The 19658-nt window shown below is 40.1% G+C and overlaps 1 protein-coding gene across 3 annotated transcripts in view; it reads left to right on the top strand.

Moving 5' to 3' along the window:
- FAM168A (family with sequence similarity 168 member A) overlaps positions 1-19658 on the top strand; it is a 181889-nt gene that overhangs the window by 120656 nt on the left and 41575 nt on the right. For all 3 annotated transcript variants that reach the window (XM_032427207.1, XM_032427206.1, XM_032427205.1), the window contains exon 2: positions 86-173. In XM_032427207.1, the coding sequence (XP_032283098.1) occupies positions 104-173 (70 nt within the window). In that variant the 5' untranslated portion in view covers positions 86-103. The remainder of the gene's footprint in view (positions 1-85; positions 174-19658) is intronic.

The raw sequence follows: 19658 nt of genomic DNA, 5'->3' as shown, positions 1-19658 counted from the left end.
ATAAACTGAAGATTATAGAGGGGAAGCTGATATCAGGGAAAATGAGCAATCAATAATCGGTGCTGTTTTCTTTGTTTCTCTGTAGGATCCTCAGTCTTCCACAATGAACCCTGTGTATAGCCCCGTGCAGCCTGGGGCTCCTTATGGCAACCCTAAGAACATGGCCTACACAGGTGAGTGGTGTGAGAATAGTTCCCATTTTGAAAAGTGGTGGTTAAGGACATTACCAGATAGCTTGCTGAATGATTTTTGGTGTACTTTACCAGAGCCAAGCTTTACCAGAGCCTCCGAAAGCTCTGATAAAGCTTTGTAATTTATAGAAGAGTGGTATGTCTGGGGTCCACTTCTTGAACTGTCAACTAGGGGAAAGGAAGGGAAGTAACATTTATTTATTGAGTACCTACCATGCTGGCCCTGTGATACACACTTTCATATATGTTTAATTTTAATCTTAAAGCTTCTTATCACCATTTCACAGTTGAGAAAACCATAGTCATAGTAAGAGACCATGAAACAAAAACAAAAATAGATATTTGAACCCAGGTCTGTTGATTCTGAAGACTGATCTTTTTCCTGAACCCCATACCAAGCTGTTTCCTACTTCTCTGTGTGTATGTTGTCCCTCTGTCTGGAATGCCATTGTCCCTGACAACTTCATCTTATTCTTGAAGAACTCAGCTCTGAGCTCAGACGGCACTCTTCCAGGAAGCATTCTCTCCCTTACTTGGCCTTAGGCAAATTTTTTAACCTTCCAGAGCCTTGGTGCTCCCATTATAAAATGAGGGCAATAGTATTTTCTTTCCTTCCTTCCTTCCTTCCTTCCTTCTTTACACTTAGTCTAGGTTTTTTTTAATTGAAGTATAGTTGACATACAGTATTAATTTAGTTTCAGGTGTAAAACATACTGATTCAACAAGTCTTTATGTTGTGCTATGCTCACCACAAGTGTATCTACCATCTGTCCCCATAACAACACTATTACAATGTCATTGACTATCCCTATGCCATCCCTTTTATTCATTTTATATCTGGAAGCCTATATCTCCCACTCCTCTTCACCCATTTTGCATCCTCCACCAAACTCCCCTCTGGCAACCATCAGTTGGTTCTCTGTATGTATAGGTCTGTTCCTGCTTTTTGTTTATTCATTTCTTTTATTTTTTTAGATTCCATATAAAGTGAAATCATGCAGTATTTATTTTTCTCTGACTTATTTCACTTAGTGTAATATTCTCTAGGTCCATCCATGTTGTCGCAAATGATAAGATCTTACTCCTTTTTATGACGAGTAATATTCCATTTATACACACACAGACACACACACACCCATCTTTTTTATCCATTCATCTGTCAGTGGACATTTGGGTTGCTTCTATAATTTGGCTATTGCAAAAAATATTGCAACAAACATAAGGGTGCATATATCTTTTTAAATTAGTGTTTTCGTTTTCTTTGGGTAAATACACAGTGGTGGAATTATTAGATCATATGGTATGTTTTTAGTATTTTGAGGAACCTCCATACTGTTTTCCACAGCGTCTTCCAATTTACATTCTCATCAACAGCACGCAAGGGATCCTTTTTCTCCATATCCTTACCAATACTTGTTTCTTGTGTGTTTTATTTTAGCGTGAAGTGATACCTCATTATGGTTTTGATTTGCATTTCCCTGATGATGAGTGATGTTGAGCATCTTTTTATGTGTCTGCTTGCCATTTTTATGTCTTCTTTGGAAAAATGTCTATTCAGATCTTCTGCCTATTTTTAATTGGATTATTTGTTTTTTTTGGGTGGTGAGTTATATAAGTTCTGTATATATTTTGGACAGATCCTCTGCCCATTTGTGATTGGATTATTTGGGTTTTTTGGTGTTGTCTAAGTTCTTTATGTATTTTGGATATTAATCCCTTATTGGATGTATCATTTGCAGATATCTTCTCCCATTCAGTAGATTGCATTTCCATTTTGTTGATGGTTTCCTTCACTGTGCAAAATCTTTTTATTTTGATGTAGTCCCAATAGTTTATTTTTGCTTTTGTTTCCCTTGCCTTAGGAGACATATCTAGAAAAATGTTGCAATGGCCAGTGTCAAAGAGATTACTATCTATCTATCTATCTATCTATCTATCTATCTATATTTTTTTTTTTTTAAAGAATTTTATGGTTTCAGGTCTCACGCTTAGGACTTTAATCCAGTTTATTTTTGTGTATGGTGTAAGAAGGTGGTCCAGGTTTATTCTTTTGCATATAGCTGTCCAGTTTTCCCAGTGCCATTTATTAAAGAGACTGTCTTTTCCTCATTGTATATTCTTGCCTCCTTTGTCATAGATTAACCATATAAATACGTTTGGTATATAAACCATATAAAAACGTTGATTTATTTCTGGACTCTCTATTCTGTTCCATTGATCTATGTGTGTACTTTTGTGTCAGTGTCATACTATTTTGATTTAGGGCTGCTATCGGGATTAAATGAGCTACTGTAAGGCACTGAGCATCTAATATCTGGCACAAAGTAAACGCTTAAAAATGTTATTATTTACAAATAAATAAAGATGGGTAAAATATGGTAATAGACGTAAAGGAGAAAATGTATTTAGGTTGTCTAGCACAGTGCTTAGCATATCATCGGCCTTCAAAAATACAGTATTCCAAGGTGAAGGCAACAGTATTAATAAACACATGGGGAATTAGGACGGTATGGTCAGGGTACAGTCAATACTTGAGATTAGCTGGAGTAAAGAGTAGAAAAGGGGAAAAGGGGCAGGGGCACTTGGCTGGCTCAGTCAGAAGAGCATGATCTCGGGGTCGAGCCCCATGCTGGGTGTGGAGATTACTTAAAAAAATAAAATCTTGGGGGAGCCTAGGTGGCTCAGTCGTTAAGCGTCTGCCTTCGGCTCAGGTCATGATCCCAGGGTCCTGGAATCGAGTCCCACATCGGGCTCCCTGCTCCGCGGGAAGCCTGCTTCTCCCTCTCCCACTCCCCCTGCCTGTGTTCCCTCTCTTGCTGTGTCTCTGTCAAATAAATAAATAAATAAATAAATTAATTAATTAATAAAAAAAATCAATCTTGGGGAGCCTGGGTTGAGCTCTGGACTCTTGGTTTTGGCTCGGGTCGTGATCTTGGGGTCGTGAAATTGAGCCCCACATCGGGCTCTGCACTAGGCACAGTCTACTTGGATTCTCACTCCCTCTCCCTCTGCCACCCCCCCATGCTTGCTCGCACATGTGCTCTCTTTCTCTCTCAAATAAATCTTTTTTAAAAATAAGATCTTTATTTAAAAAAAAAAAGAAAAGGGGAAAAGTGGGAAATGATGCTCAAAAAGTAGATGAATAATGGTCTTGATGGCAGGATTGGAGGTGAGGGTGTAGAGGGTTTTGCCCCAGAAGAGAGCCATTGGCAGTGAATAGAATGTACTGGTTCCTTCTTATAACTTTGCACTTTACTGTGTATTCTATATAATTTCCTAGACTGAAATTGGAGGGATCTCAGAGAACTTTTTTTTTTTTCTGATTTTTCCATACTTTGTTCTATAAGAACACTAGAGTGGTGCTTCAGAAATTCCTCAAGTATGTGATTTGATTTTGAAAAATTTTTAGAACTATTCTTATAAAGAACTATTTTTATAAATATTTAAAAATATTTAGAACTATTTTTATACACATAAGGTAAACAATGTGTTAACTTAAGCTTTTAAGAATGCATGTTAATTAAAAAAAAAACACCAATAGTTGCAGCTATTTATGTTTGTAAATCAGGATTTTCTCAATGCTTGACAACCTAAATAACATTCAGAAATATGTTGGAGGTTGAGCCTGATGGAACTATAGCTGTTATCACTAACTTTTAATTTCATATGTTTGTGTTTATCGCAACAGCCTTATTATCCCTATTTAACCTTAGTAGTAAATATTTTGAAATTTCTGTTCGAAAATATTTACTAGAAACTAAAATTGTTGTATGTTTACTCTAATAAAATGAATTCCAGTAACCAGGACCCACTGAGCGGTAGTTGCTCTTTTTTCTTCCCTGTTTAGTCTCTCAGCAACCTAAGTCCCTTTGGCAGAGAGGACTGAGCTGCTCTGGCAGACAGAGCCCAGGGGAATCCTGTGGGTTTCCTGTGATACTGGCTGCCTTCATTCTCACTGAATTGCTAAAGTTGAGAAAGAAGAAAATAGTTGCATTTATCTATTGATTTGCTCAAAAAAGATTAGGCAATGTGATATATTGGAAAGGAGATGGACCTTGTTTCTGCTTGGCACATAGTAGAACTTGGTAAATGTATTTTGATTGAATGAACAACAACCAGATTCAAATCCCAGCTCTGTTAGATAATAGCTAGGTGACTTTGGATAGGCTGCTTAGCCTCCCTAAATTTAAATGCCTTTCATAAACTGGGATAATATTACTTATTCCATAGGATAGTTGTGAAAATTAAATGAGATAATTAGTACTCCTCCCAAGGGAGAGAGGGAAGATTGTCTTTGTTTCTACTAAGTCTGAAACTATATTTTAAGTTAATTTCTCTGCTGCAGATTCTAGGACCACATGGGAAGAATAAACTCCACACAAGTAGAATAAATTCAGACTTCACACAACCCAAAGTTTCAAATTCTTAGGGAAATTTTCTTTTTTAATCTAAGCTTCCTGTTGTCTCTCTGTACTTTTGAGTCTTTTTTTTTTTTTTTTAAGATTTTGTTTTATTTATTTGACAGAGAGCGAGAGAGCACAAGCAGGGGGAGCAGCAGAGGGAGAGGGAGAAGCAGGCTCCCTGCAAAGCAGGAAGCCCGATGCAGGACTTGATCTCAGGACCCTGGGATCATGACCTGAGCCGAAGGCAGACGCTTAACCATCTGAGCCACCCAGGTGCCCCGAGTCTTTTTTTTTTTTAAACTGACAATATGACTCCTCTAAGGTCCGAGCTTTATGGAGGGGAATTTGAGTTCCAACTCATGACCTCTCCAGGGCCCAAAGCCTCATCTCCCACCCCCAGTGGCTATAAAAAGCAAGCCCTTTAATTGCCCAAACCAAAAAACCTTCCCAGAGCAGTTCAACAACGGCTATGAGAGTTCCTGATTTTTAGTTTCCTCTTCAGTTTTTCACTCCTGGGGATTTCTTTTTCTTTCTTAAAATCTTAACTCTGCCTATGTTTGTTACATAACACAAAATGTTTGTTATACTTTATCCAGCTTTTCCACGTGTTATGTAGTAGGCAAATTTTCAGGTTATCTTCTCCTCCATAGTGCTGGAAATAGAAGACCCAAGTAAGATAATTTGTAAACAAATGCCAAATATAATGCATTAAAGCAAACATTTGTTATTATTGTTATTAACAGTAATGGTTATGTTAAAGAGTATTATCATTTGGCAAACATGCTAAGTACTTTTTATATATTAATTATAATCTTATCATAAACCCTATAGTACTTGTCTTTTACTGTTAAAGAAATTGGTAGTTTAATTCAAGTTGTAAGACTTGACCAGTGTATATCACTCCTAAAAGATGAGGGAAAGACTTGAACTCAGGTCTTTGTGATTTCAAAGTGTATATGCTTCCTTAGAGTAAGCTGATCTGTCTTAAAATATGTACTCCTTTCACTGTTTCCAATGATAAGCTAGGTGAGAGGGTTGTTTTTTAGTCTCAGAGGTTCTAGGACTAGGGATCCTCACCTTTGAGGGACTAAAAGTCTGCTCCTGGCCAGCAGTTTGGGGTAGGCTAGTGGAGTGCAGTAGAAGGAAAAGTGGAAGGTCAAGTCCATTGTGGTATCATCTACTTCAGAGGTAATGGGGTAGTGGCCACAAGGAACAGAGAGGTTGGGAAAACTCCCGATTTGAAATTCTCTGTGAAATCTGAGAGGGAAATAAAATATGACTTCACAATTAATGATTCTGAAGACCAGTTCTAATGTGTGGGTCTTTTCCTCATACCACGCAATTCTCCAATACCAGCTGGGTGTCTTATATATAATTCAACTCAATTCTGATATATCTACCTGTCAATAGCATCAGATTCCACAGGTTGAGGGCTCAATCCCACAAGACTGTCCTCACTTCTGATGCTAATTGCAAGGCCAGGTTGTTACCTGTGCTTCTGGCCGATAGCCTGTAAATCAGAGGTTCCCACAACCACTGCTTGGGTTCAAATAATCTTCTAGAACGGCTCATAGAACGCAGGAAACCAGTTTACTCACTAAAAGGAGGTAATTCAAGAATAGGTGCATAGGGCAAGGAATGTAGAAACGGGCATGGAGCTTCCATGCCTGCTCCAGAGGGTGCCATTCTCCCAGCACCTTCCTGTGTTCACCAACCTGGAAGCTCTCCAAACCTTGTCCTTTTTGGCTTCTATGAAGACTTCATTACATAGGCATGATTGATCAAACCACTGGCTATTGGCAGTTGATTCAACCTGCAGCCCCTTTCCCCATAGGTCAGGGATCGGATGGGACTGAAAGTTCCAACTTTCCAATCACATGGTTTGTTCCCCTGGCAATCAGCCCGCATTGCTTTCCAGAAGTCATTCCATTAATATAAACTCATTTGTGGTTGAAAGGAGTTTGTTATGAATATCAAGACATCTTTATGGCTCTTATCACTCAGAAAATTTCAAGGGTTTTAGGAGCTCTGTTCCAGGAATGAAGACAAAGACCAAATGTATATTTCCTATTATAAATCACATTATCACAGCAATACAGTGTATTCCAGTGAACAGCTATCTTATAGCCAGTTGACAGTATTGTCTCTTCTCCTTTTTAAAGTTCCTTTACTGAGTGCTTACTATGTGCCAAAAACTGAATTCAGTGTTTTACAGACAATATTTTTATACTTGCAACTGTCCTATGAAGTGGTTATAATTAGCTCCTTATGCATCTTGGAAAGGAGAATTTAGAGAATGTAATATGTTCACATACTTTAAAACACTTAAAGCATAGATAGTGTAATCGACTGAATGTTTGTGTCCCCCCAAATTCATATGTTGAAGTTCTTATTCCTGATGTGATGGTATTTGAAGATGAGGCCTTTCTGAGATAATTAGGTTAAGTTGAGGTCATGAGAATGGGGCCCTCATGATGGGATTAGTGCCCTTATAATGAAGAGGAAGAGCCACCAGAGCTCTCTCTCTCTCTGCCATGTAAGGACACAGCAAGAGGGCTGCCATTAGCAAGGCAGGAAAAGAACCCTCACTAGAATCCAATTGGGCTGGCATTCTGATCTCATACTTCCATCCTCCAGACAGTGAGAAATAAATGTCTGTTGTTTAAGCCACTCAGTTGTGGTATTTTATTATGGCAGCCTTAGCTGGTTAATAAAGATAGTAAGTACAGTGAATACCCTTTACATCGATTTACTGTGGCAGGGGACTCTTTATAGAATGGGGCATTTCTTTTTCTGAAAGACCTCAGTAACATTTCTCTGCCAGAAGTTTGCAATGTAGACAAGACCTAAATATTCTCCACACTTCTTTTCGTAAAATGTTCTGATGGTGAGAGCATCCAGGCGTCACCAGAGATCTAGAATAGGGGCTGAAAAGACGGGTTTTGGAGTCTGTCAGATCTGGGGTGGAATCTAGGCTCTGCCTCTAATTAGCTGTAGGACCTTGGGCAAGTTACTTAATTTTTTTCAATCTCAGTTTCCTCAACTCTAAAATGGGGTAATGATCTATACAGATGGTTGGTTCACAGGTCCATGAAAATGTTTATGAAGTCCGAGGTACCATGCTGGGCTCATAGTTGGTGCTCAGTTAACAGTTGTTACAATGCACAGTGATAAGTATATCTCTACTGGGGAAAGAGTGTGGAGTAAAGAGTTAGTTATTTAGATTCTGCCACTTAAAAACTATGTGATGTCACATAAATTATTGAACTTTTCAGGCCTTAGTATATCATCTGAAAAAAGGAAAAAAAGAAAAGCATTAGGAATTTATTCTTCACAAGACAGCTGAGAGTCATAAATGTAATAGGGCCAGCCATTGACTTGTAGTGAAGTTTCCAAAACCCGACTAGAAAGAATTCTGAACAGATGGACCTCTTAAAGTATCCCATCGTTTTATAAGTGAGAAGATGGAGAAGTGTTTTTGCAGGAAGTGTTGGAGCTGGGTCTCCCTATTTCAGGTCTGTGTATTTATTGTCTCTCTACCACAGAGTAACAACCAAGGTTTCATCCTTGAAAATCTTCCTTGTCTATATCCTCTCCTGGCTACTACTCAATCCTCTGCTGGCCCATACTAGCTCACATGCTCTCCGCCACTCTTGTGCTGGGTCCTAAATGAATATCCCGCTTTCATCTAGCAGCAAATATCTGTTGAAATACTTCAGATACCCTAACAGAACACATGACCCTCAAGGTTGGAAAATTAGGAAATTGGTATGTTCAAAGACTTCACTGTCATTTTCAGGTTATTTTCTAGAATACTTTTTTTTGCTTAAGAACAATTTAAGAAACATATTTGTATTTGACACAGTTTTTCAGCTAGGAGACTTGATAATTAAGCTGACAGCCTGCAGATACAATGAATAATCTGATATATTAGTAGATTGAAAAAGAATATCTTTCTCTGCAGTGACCCAAGCCTTGCACCCTTCACCCTCCTTTGTGAAGATCACCTGATAGAGGTTTTAAGACTGACTAGTTTGTTCTTTGCAAAGAACTTTTGTGGGGGTTTTCCCCTCATATTTATTTCTTATAACAAGTCTAGGGAGGTTGCCCCTGTTTCCCAGATGAAATGACTAGGGATCAGCTGTCCCAAGGTCACACTGTATAGCAGAGCCAAAACTCCAGATCTTCTGCATTACAAAACAAGAGTTACTGCTCTAACCTACTTGGCTATATCTTGGACACCATAGAGATTAGGATCTTAGATGAGCCTGGGAAATGGATTCTGATTCCTGAAACTGCTCCACAAAACCCCCTTCTGATAGTCAAACTGATTTCTACTCAGAAAAGACTTCTCAGGTCACGTAGTAAGTTTCGCCTATGACTGAAAAAGGTCTCTAAGAAGAATTCTTATTAACTGTTCTCACTATGGTTACTAGTAATCTCCTTGTTGTTAAATCCAGTGGACACTTGTCAGCCTTCATCCTAATTTGACACCCCTGTATCATTTGATGTTCCAGATTCATCCCTTCTGGAAGTTTTCTCTTTCCTTGCTTTTCATTGATTATAACATAGTTTTTCTGTTTGTTTATTTTTCCATTTGTTTTTTCCTTTCTTCCTCTCTGGCTATTCTTCTGAACATCTTCTCCATGAATGTCTCATACTTTGCTCAGATGTATCATGTCTAAAACTGAGCCTATTGTCTTTCCCTGTAACTCATTTTTCCTTTTATCAGTTTGTAATTGGTACCATCATTCACCTATTCCCTCAAATCAGAAACAGAGTCTTTTTTTTTTTTTTTTTAAGATTTTATTTATTTGACAGACACAGAGAGAGCACAAGTAGGCAGAGCGGCAGGCGGAGGGAGAGGGAGAAACAGGCTCTCGCTGAGCAGGGAGCCCAACGCAGGGCTCCATCCTGGAATCATGATCTGAGCTGAAGGCAGCCGCTTAACTGACTGAGCCACCCAGGCGCCCCCATAAGAGTCATCCTTGATACCCTTTTTCTTTTGCCTTCTAAAGTTAGTTACTAAGTTCTATTCTTTTTAGAAATTCTAGAGAGAGAGAGAGAGTAGGTGAGTGGAGGCCGGGGGGAACAGAGGGAGAGAATCTTGAGTAGGCTCCCCACCGAACACAGAGCCCAACTTGGGGCTCAATCCCAGGACGCTGAGATCATGACCTGAGCTGAAGTCAAGAGTTGGCCGCTTAACCACCTGAGCCACCCAGACACCCCAGTCCTATCTTTTTTTTTTTTTAATTGTGGTAAAATACACATAACATAAAATTATTTGCCATCTTAATCACTTTTAAGTGTACAGTTCAGTCACCTTAAGTACATCCAAATTGTTGTTCAGGCATCACCACCATCCATACATAGAAATCTTTTCATCTTACAAAACTGAAACCGTATACCCATGAAGTAACAGTTCCTTATTCTCCCCCTTTCCCCAGCCTCTGGCAACCACCATTCTATATACTGTGTGTCTCTATGAATTTGACTACTCTATATACCTCATACAAATGGAATCATACAGTATTTGTCCTTTTGTTTCACTCACCATAATATCATCAAGGTTGATCTATGTGTAGTATGTGTCAGCATTTCCTTCCTTTTTAGGCTGAATAATATTCCCTTGTATGTTTAGGCCACTTTTCTTAATCCATTAATCTCTCGATGAACACTGGGTTGCTTTCACTTTTTGGCTATTGTGAATATACTGGCTATGAACATGGGTGTACAAATATCTCTTTGAAACCTTGCTTTCAGTTCTTTTGAGTATATATTTAGAGGTGGAATTGCTAGATCATATGGCAATCTGTTTTTAATTTTTTGAGGCACCTCAATACTGTTTTCCACAGCGACTGCACCATTTTATACTCCTACCAGCAGTGCACAAGGGTTCTACATCCTTGCCAACACTCTTTTTATTTTTTAAAATTTATTTTGTTAAAGATTTATTTATTTGAGAGAGAGAGGGAGAGAGAGAATCCAAGGATGACTATATAGATAATATAGGAGGTTTGAGGACAGCTTTTCCTTACTAAGAAGCTCAAAGGAATTTCCAGACTTCAGCTTTCATTGTTCTAAAAGAAGAAAATTTGCTATAAACCAAGTTTCTCTGAGGATCTGTGCTATCTCTACATAATTCATAAGTAGAAAAACCTCCTTGTTTCATCTGATCCATCCAGAGGGGTTGACCAGTCACAACAGATTATCCAAAGTAAATGTCCTGAGTCTCCGTTCATTCACCTACAAAGCAAGAACAGTTTCTTCCACGCTGGCTACCTGTCCCAGACTCTCCTTGCCATGGCAGAAGGCTACTCGCTTCTCTCTTTCTTCCTTCCCTCCCTTCCTTCCTTCTTTCAAAATTTCCTGAGAGTCTATTCTGTACAATCCCTGTGCCAGGTACTGGTGAAATACATGCACACCTCAGAGATATTGCAGGTTCCATTCCAGACCACCGCAGTAAAGTGAACATTGCAGTGAAGTGAGTCAAATGAATTTTTCTGTTTCCCAGTGCATGTAAAAGTTATGTTTAGGGGCGCCTGGGGGACTCAGTAGGTTAAGCGTCCAACTCTTGATTTCAGCTCAGGCCATGACCTCAGAGTGTGAGATGGAGCCCACTCAGTGGGGAGTCTGCTCAAGATTCTGTGTGCCCCTCCCCTTGCTTGCTCCCGATCTCTCTCTCTTTCTCTCTGTCATAAATAAATAAGTCTTCTTAAAAAAGTTATGTTTACACTATACTGTAGTCTATTAAGTGTGCAGTAGCATTACATCTAAAAAAAAAAGTATATACCTTAATTAAAAATATTTTATTGATGGGGCGCCTGGGTGGCTCAGCCGTTAAGCGTCTGCCTTCGGCTCAGGTCATGATCCCAGGGTCCTGGGATCGAGCCCCACATCGGGCTGCCTGCTCGGCGGGAAGCCTGCTTCTCCCTCTCCCGCTCCCCCTGCTGTGTTCCCTCTCTCGCTGTGTTTCTCTCTCTGTCAAATAAATAAATAAAATCTTTAAAAAAAATAAAAAATAAAAATAAAAATAAAAATATTTTATTGCTAAAAAATATAAACCATCATCTGAGCTTTCAGCAAGTAGTAATCACCAATCACAGATCACCATAAATATAATAATGAAAAAATTTGAAATATTGTGAGAATTACCAAAATGTGACACAGAAACATGAAACAAGCAAATGCTGGTGGCAAAATCGCACTGGGACTTGCTTGTCTCAGTGTTGCCACAGACCTTCAATTTATAAAAAATGCACTATTTGTAAAGTGCAATAAAATGAGGTATGCCCATAATGACGACTAACAACAAAACAATGGCTACTAATGCTTTAGTCCCTAATAAGAGCATAACTATATACCAGATGTTTTACACATGAGTGTCTTGGAAAATAAAAAAGCAGCATAAGGTGAATAGAAAGAGAACTAGTTTAGCTGCCAAAGTTTCAGGTTCTATTCCAACTTTGGTATCTGCCAGTCCATCTATCTCTCTAAAAAATACTTAATATTCATGGCACGTCAGGGGCTGAGTACTAGAGACACAGAAGTAAATCAGATATTGAATTCATGGTGAACTGTAGTTAAGTGTTTTCCTTAGGTAGTTATGAGACCTCAGGTTCCTCACCTGAGAAGAGGATTGGACCTGATGATCTCTAGTGCAACTATAGCTCTAAATAAAAACATAATGCCAGCCACCATCTGGAGTAAAAACATAGATACATAAGATGAGTAGGAAATGGTCTGGAGGAATCTGTGTGGTCAAGTCATAAAATCCTCTTGCAAGCTAAGGAGTTTGGACTTCAACCAAAGGGCAATGAAGTATCATTAAGGGGTTTTAAGTACTGGAACGAGGTGGTCTAATTTTCAAGTTAGAAAAATGATTTTGGCTGCTATGTAAAGAATGCATTGGGGAGAAGGTATGTGACAAGTCAGGAAGACCAGTTAGGGGAAAATGTAAATAATCCAAGAAAGAGTAGGGGTGCCTGGGTGGCTCAGTTGGTGAAGCATCTGCCTTCGGCTCAGGTCATGATCCCAGGGTCCTGGGATCGAGTCCCATGTCTGGTTCCCTGCTCAGTGGGGAGCCTGCTTCTCCCTCTCCCTCTTCCTGCTGCTTACCCTGTTTGTGCTCTTTCTCTCTCAAATAAATAAAATCTTTTTTTAAAAATCCAAGAAAGAGTAATAATGGCCTGATAAGAGTAGGAAGGATGGAAAAGAAAGGTCAAATCTGAAAAATGTAAAGGGTTTATAAAAAATAAAAATAAAAAACAAGTGGGGTGCCTGGGTGGCTCAGTCGGTTAAGTGACCGACTTTTGGTTTCGGCTCAGGTCATGATCTCAGGGTCCTGGGATCAAGTCCCGCATTGGCCCCCACGCTCAGCGGGGGTGTTTGCTTGAAGGTTCTCTCCCTCCCTCTCCATCTGTCCCTCCCCCTGCTCACACATGCTCGATCTCTCTCTCTCTCAAATAAATAAATCTTTAAAACAAACAAAAATTGACTCTCCAGTGACAGATTTTCTCTGAAGCTTGAGAAAAGGGGGCCCGCAAAACCCCTGATAATAATGAATAAGAGGTACAATACAACTTAGAAAATTCTTTATCATTTGTAATTTCATTGAGTCCTTACAACAATACGGTGCTCTAGAAATTTTTATTAAAACATCCATTTTACAGACAAAGACTCAGAAGGGTTAATACATATGTGCAAGTTCATACTGTTAGTAAATTGCAAGGCCACAACTAGAACTTAGGTTTACTAGACTCCAAATCCAAATCCAGTGCTCTTCTTACTCCACCAAACTGTCAAGCAAGGCCTCTTTGGATTTTGGAGAGAACTCAAAAGCAGTGAGTGTGTCTGCCTCTGATGTATTATGTGTGATGTCAACAGAAAAAGCAGATGGATTAAATCTTATCTGGGCAGAAATCATGCACATTAAACTAATTTGCTGTTTGTTTATGACTGATTTACTTTCCTGGATCACAAAATGATTCCCCACTTCTGTAGAAAAGATCAACCTTTTCTCCCAAAAAAGAAGTGTTGTTGGTGATATGGCATTATTATTCCCCTGCTCCTTGGCTTCCTGTTCTCTGTAGGAGTTGTTCATTTATTTCATGTCTTTCTAGACTGTGAGCTCCTTGAGGGCAGCAGTCATGTACCTCCTGTGTCTAGAACAGAGCAGGCAGTTACTTATTAAATATTCATTGGATTAAGTTATTTATTATGTTTTCATTATGTTTATATTAATTATAATGTTACTGTTGCTGTTGATACCTATTATAGTAATAGCTACCAGTAATGACTATCAGTCTGGAGTTCCAGACCCTTTACAAACTTTGTCTCCAGTTCTCTTAGTAACCATACAAGGGAGAGCTATTATCATTATGCATATGAGGGAATAAGGTTCAACTATATATATATTTTTTAAAGATTTTATTTACTTATTTGAGAGAGAGCACGAACAGGGGGAGAGGCAGAGGGAGAGGGAGAAGCAGACTCCCCACTGAGCAGGGAGCACGACCTGGGGCTCAGTCCCGGGATCATGACCCAAGCTGAAGGGAGATGCTTAACCGACTGAGCCACCTAGGCACCCCATGTTCAACTATATTAAGTAACTTGCCCAAGGTAATATAGCTTGTAAGTGTCACCTTAAGTGAAATGTAAGTAAACTTAATTTTTTTTTACTTTATTGCAGCAAAATATACATAAAATTTACCATTTTAACAATTTTTAAGTGTGTAATTTATTGACATCAAGTACCTTTACAGTGTTGTGTAACCATCCCCAGTATTTCCAGAACTTTTTCATCATCCCAAACAGAAATTTTGTGTCTGTGAAATAGTAATTCCTCATCCCCCCTCTCTCTAGCCTTGAGAACCTCTAATCTCAGTCTCTATGAATTTGCCTATTTGAAATATTTCACATAAGTGGAATCATATAATATTTGTCCTTTTATTTGGCTTATTTCACTTAGCATAATGTTTTCAAGGTTCATCCATGTTGTAGCATGTATCAAAACTTCATTCCTTTTTACGGCTGAATAATAGTCCATACAGTGTATCTGCCACGTTTTGTTTATCCATTCATCTGTTTCTTTAAATCTTCTGGAATAAACTTCAGCCCGTGGAGGTTGGACCATGGCTGCCAGCCTCTGTGCTGGCCCCTCAGCCATCAAAAGCAGTCATCAGGGGCACCTGGGTGGCTCAGTCGTTAAGCGTCTGCCTTCAGCTCGGGTCATGATCCCAGGGTCCTGGGATCGAGCCCCACATCAGGCTCCCTGCTCTGCAGGAAGCCTGCTTCTCCCTCTCCCACTCCCCCTGCTTGTGTTTCCTCTCTCGCTGTGTCTCTCTCTGTCAAATAAATAAAATCTTAAAAAAAAAAAAATGCAGTCATCAGCAAACACGTACGTAAACCCTGTATTTGGAGGACAGGGTCCTTGTTGCCCACCCTAGATGAAAAAACTGACACAAGGGACGTTAAATTGCTCTTCCAAGGTCATAGAGGATTTCATTAGTTTTGCCAGGCTTTAAAGACCCTACTCTAACCTCTATGCCATGCTGAATGAGGGGACGACCTAGAATAAGATAGTTTCTTTATTTTGGCTCAATTTTGTCATTCAAAAAATGAGGTTGCTCCGCAGGTTGCCTTAGGAGCTGTTAAAGGGAAAGGTAAGCCAAGTGGGTGCCCCTTCCCCTCCAGTAGAGATCTGTTCATGCCTATTTTATATATTAGACTTCCAGATGAGATTTTATTTGACAGAAAGGGTTCTGCTGCCATAGCAGGGAGCTAAATGAACTGCTCAAGATGAACTCTGACCTTCCAATTTTCTTATACACTCTGTTCTTCAAATTGTAAGATGATCAGTTTTGTGAAGACACACATACACAGTGACTGTATGTCCTTTGTGTGTATTGCCCCTCCATGGACTCCCCACCTTAACCAGCACAGATTAAGAAGGGGAAGGACACAGACATTAAGGAGACAGTTACAGTATACTGAGACAAATGCTATGGCAAAGGGATGTGCCATGGCGTTCCAAGAGTCTCACATAATAAATAGATGCGCAGATTGCTATGAAAACTTGGTGGGTAAGCGGGAGAGGCCACAACTCTGGCAGAGGTTGGTGTCCGGAAAGCCTTCTGAGAAGTCAAGCATGGAACTAGGTCTTGAAGCACGAGGAGGAGATGAGTTCCAGGTGTGCTGCTAATGACTCAAGACACTGGACAAGACCTGCCCATCTCTCTTATCTTCCCTACCCATCCAGGCTGAGGGGCTTTGACTAGATTGTGGTTTAGCAGTTCCCCTTCCAGCTCTAACATCTGGGCATTGATTTATAAATTTTTGTTAGCTCTCTTTCATTATAAAACAACTGGCTAACTCATTCCCTTAATCTATTGAACAAAATTTTCTGTGCCTCTTCTTGGAGTCCCTGTGTTAATGAAGAGTTCAGAAAAAGGGAAAATGAGGTGAGCTGAGAACCCTCTCCTATGGTGGCTATACCTTTGTTAGCTCACGGCTTCTTACCCCAGACCTCTTGACATTCTTGGGCAAGATCAGTATGAAACCATGAAAGCTTTTTCACCAGTATCCTTCTGTGAAAGGTCAGATATTGCCATAGCCTCCACCAGTGCCCTTGTCCTGCTAATTAAGCTCCTGCAATTTAATTTCATTTTCTATTAAGTTACTTACGGTTCTCAGTCAATGGAAAAATAACTTTGTGGCCATGAATACAGCTGAAAATTGGTGGGATATTGATAAAGGATGTGAAGAGCTTTTGGCCGTGCTATACAGATTCTCATTAGAATGACTTCTGTTGCTTAATGTAGTGGGGAGAGTCACTGCTAGAAGTCAGAAGGCCTGAGTTAGACTCCTGGCTCTGCCCCGAACTGAAAACTTGAACAAGTCACTTTACTTTGGAGGACCTCAGTTTCCTCCTTTATAAAAGGAATAATAGCACCTACCTTATCTATCACTTATTTGTGAGACTTTAAGGAGATAATTGATCTGTAAGAGCTTTTTAAATGAGATAAAGTCAGGAGTGGAGCTGTGTCCACGATTGCACTTACTGTTCTTATCCTGGGGGTTAACTGCTTGGGCAGACTGAGGCCTGGAAGGCCTGGAGGTTGATGAGATTAGCAACTTTGCTGGTGCTGAAACATTCTTTTTTGCATGTTTCGAAGAGAACTCCCTGGCATTTGGGGGCGGGATTGGCCAGCTTCCTGGAGTTCCACTTCCCAAGGAATCACAGGATTTCTGGGGGGCAACTGAAGAAGTCTAGAGCTTGGAAAAAAAGGGATGCCTGGGTAGAGAGGACACCTTCTTATGCCCCAAGCACTACAGAGTAAGTTTGTTTCTCCCTGTGGATGGGTTAATGATAACAGCTATCTATTATTAACAGTAATGGTTGCTATTTGTTGGGCATCCATTAACGGCAATGCACAGTGTTGTGGAAACTTTCCTACCCAAGTGTACTTGACATCAGGGGAGAACAAACTCATCCCTGGATCGGCCGGGGGTGGGGGCGGATAGCACAGAGCAGGAACTCCAAGGTTAAAATTTATTTGAAGCCTGTGCCTTATCTTCAAAATGCATATGAATTTCCTCTTAAGTCACCATTATATAGTCATAATTGTTTTCTGTACAACAAATAAATTATTTACTCTCTGGTATAATTACCCTACCAAGAAAATACATCATATTTGTTCATTTACCCTTTAGTGTATTGTTGCGTACCACAGAGGTTCCTACGCTCTGTTTGAAAATGATATCATCATTATTTTAGTTAACCCTTATTTTCCAAAGTTTTAATAGATGTAGACATAAGTCAAGAAAGATGGAAAGACTTGTCCCTGTCACAGAACCAGAAAGTAGTGGAGCCGGAATCAAGTCTAAGTTTGGATATTCCATACTCTTAATCACTGAGCTACATGTAGTCTGTATTATTTACTGCCTTATAATTGTTTATATGTCTGTAACACTCGTTCCTCTTACAGGCAATCACTATGTCTTCAGTGCTTAACACAGTGCCTGATACAAAGTAAACTCTCAGTGACTGTTGATTGGTTGAAAGAATAAAGGACTAAATTATCAGGCCCCTAATAAGCCTTTTCAGAGGTCCATAAGTGTCTAGCAAATTGACTTCAGAGTTTGGAACAAACGTTTTTGTCCTAAGACTCTTCTCTGAAGCAGTGATGCACAGTTAGCTCTAAGCCAATACCTCCACACAGAAAATGATGATATTTATAGAGAACTCTGGATAAACAGACAAGGCTCCCAGGAGCTCCTGTGCCCCACTTCCTCCCAGACACCCTATATGCTTAAGGAGTTAGTATCTCAATTCACCTGTAACCCATTGACAGCTCCTAAGCTACCATGAATGGTATCTAAGAATTACCTGGTTTTTATTTGTCTTTCCATTTCCCCAGTATACATTCACACACATTCTATCTGTTCCATTCTTGTACCTATCTATCCCTCATCATTGCTATCATGAGTACAGGTGTATTGCAGAAAAAGCTTGAGAGTTTGGACCCAATGGTGGGTTTCCAAAGTCTCTGTCACTTATTGATTTATATCTTATATCAGTGGCTTCTTTTTTTTTTTTTTTTAAGATTTTTTATTTATTTGACAGAGAGAGACACAGCAAGAGAGGGAACACAAGCAGGGGGAGTGGGAGAGGGAGAAGCAGGCTTCCCACCGAGCAGGGAGCCCGATGTGGGGCTCGATCCCAGGACCCTGGGACCATGACCTGAGCCGAAGGCAGATGCTTAACGACTGAGCCACCCAGGCGCCCCTATCAGTGACTTCTGAGTGTAGTCCCCAGGTGTAGGAATTTGTTAAAGATGAGAATTATTAGGCCCTACCCCAGACCTATGGAATCAGAAACTCAGGAGGTGGTTCCCAACAATCTGTTTTCACAAGCTCCCTAAATGATTCTGATGCTCATATCCACAATCTAGTGTAAGTGTTCAGTAAATAGGCATTCTCTTCTCTCCCAGTTCTGTGAGCTTGTCTAGGAATCTTGCCATCATTAATGCCAGAATTTCTCTGGGAAATGCCCTTTGAGTTCCAAACAGCTTTAGAAACAGAGATCATGTGTCAGCTATTGACGTATGTGTTAGCTGTGACAGAGGAGTGGATGGCCCCTTCTCAGACAGATTGGGAGGTCTGTGAGCAGACAGCCTAAACCTTGGACATGGGAATAGAAGCTGCATCTTCCAGCAAGATAGCCGGCAATACTATCTTTTTCCCTGCACGTGTTAGGAAAACTGAATAATTGACCCCCAAAATTGGCTTTAAAAGGACTCATGTTGGGTGAGGTCAAAAGTGTGATTACTTGAAAATTGCTCTGCTGGTGGGGAAGGTACTTGAATTTAAGTGTCTAAATCAGATTTTTGCTATTACTGCTCTCAGCAGGAAAAGAGGCAGAAAAATCAATAGTCCTGGGTCTTGTTTAAGCTACAAAACCACACTTCTTGTTACCTCCAAAGGTCTCTGGCTGCCAGGGAGAGACTTCGGCTTTCAGTGTCACCACAGGTGCTGTCACGATTGTAAGTTTATGCTGAGTTCCTTGAACTCTTCTCTTATACGTGCATGGTAGGAGGCCTGGAATCTTTGTGGTGCCATGAGATAGGTAGGTATGAGCATCCAAGACCTGGCTCCAGACCTTCCTTTCCTCTTCCCTCCTTAGGGTAGACCCTGAGCTGGGAGAATTGAATTCAGAAATGCAGACAAGGGGCGCCTGGGTGGCACAATCAGTTAAATGTCCGACTCTTGGTTTCAGTTCAGGTCGTGATCTCAGGGTCGTGCAGACTCTGCTCAAGACTCTCTCTCCTTCTACCTTGCCCCCCCCCCAATAAATTAAAAAAAAAAAAATGCAGACAAAAGGGCTGGGCACAGTGTCTAAAAGGGTTGGCCTATTCCTGAGTAGCTACATTGTGATTTAGGTTACTGGCAATCCTGGAGTTTCCGGAGGAGCTTGGAACCTTGAGGAAGAAGGCTGAGTGACTGATATTTTTATAATCATTTCATCATTTGCAGACCCATTCCCTACCAAGTCCAATGCTAA

The sequence above is a fragment of the Phoca vitulina genome, unplaced genomic scaffold (genome assembly GCF_004348235.1).
Source record: "Phoca vitulina isolate PV1807 unplaced genomic scaffold, GSC_HSeal_1.0 scaffold36, whole genome shotgun sequence".
NCBI lineage: Eukaryota > Metazoa > Chordata > Mammalia > Carnivora > Phocidae > Phoca > Phoca vitulina.
This window is presented reverse-complemented; position numbering and strand designations above follow the sequence as displayed.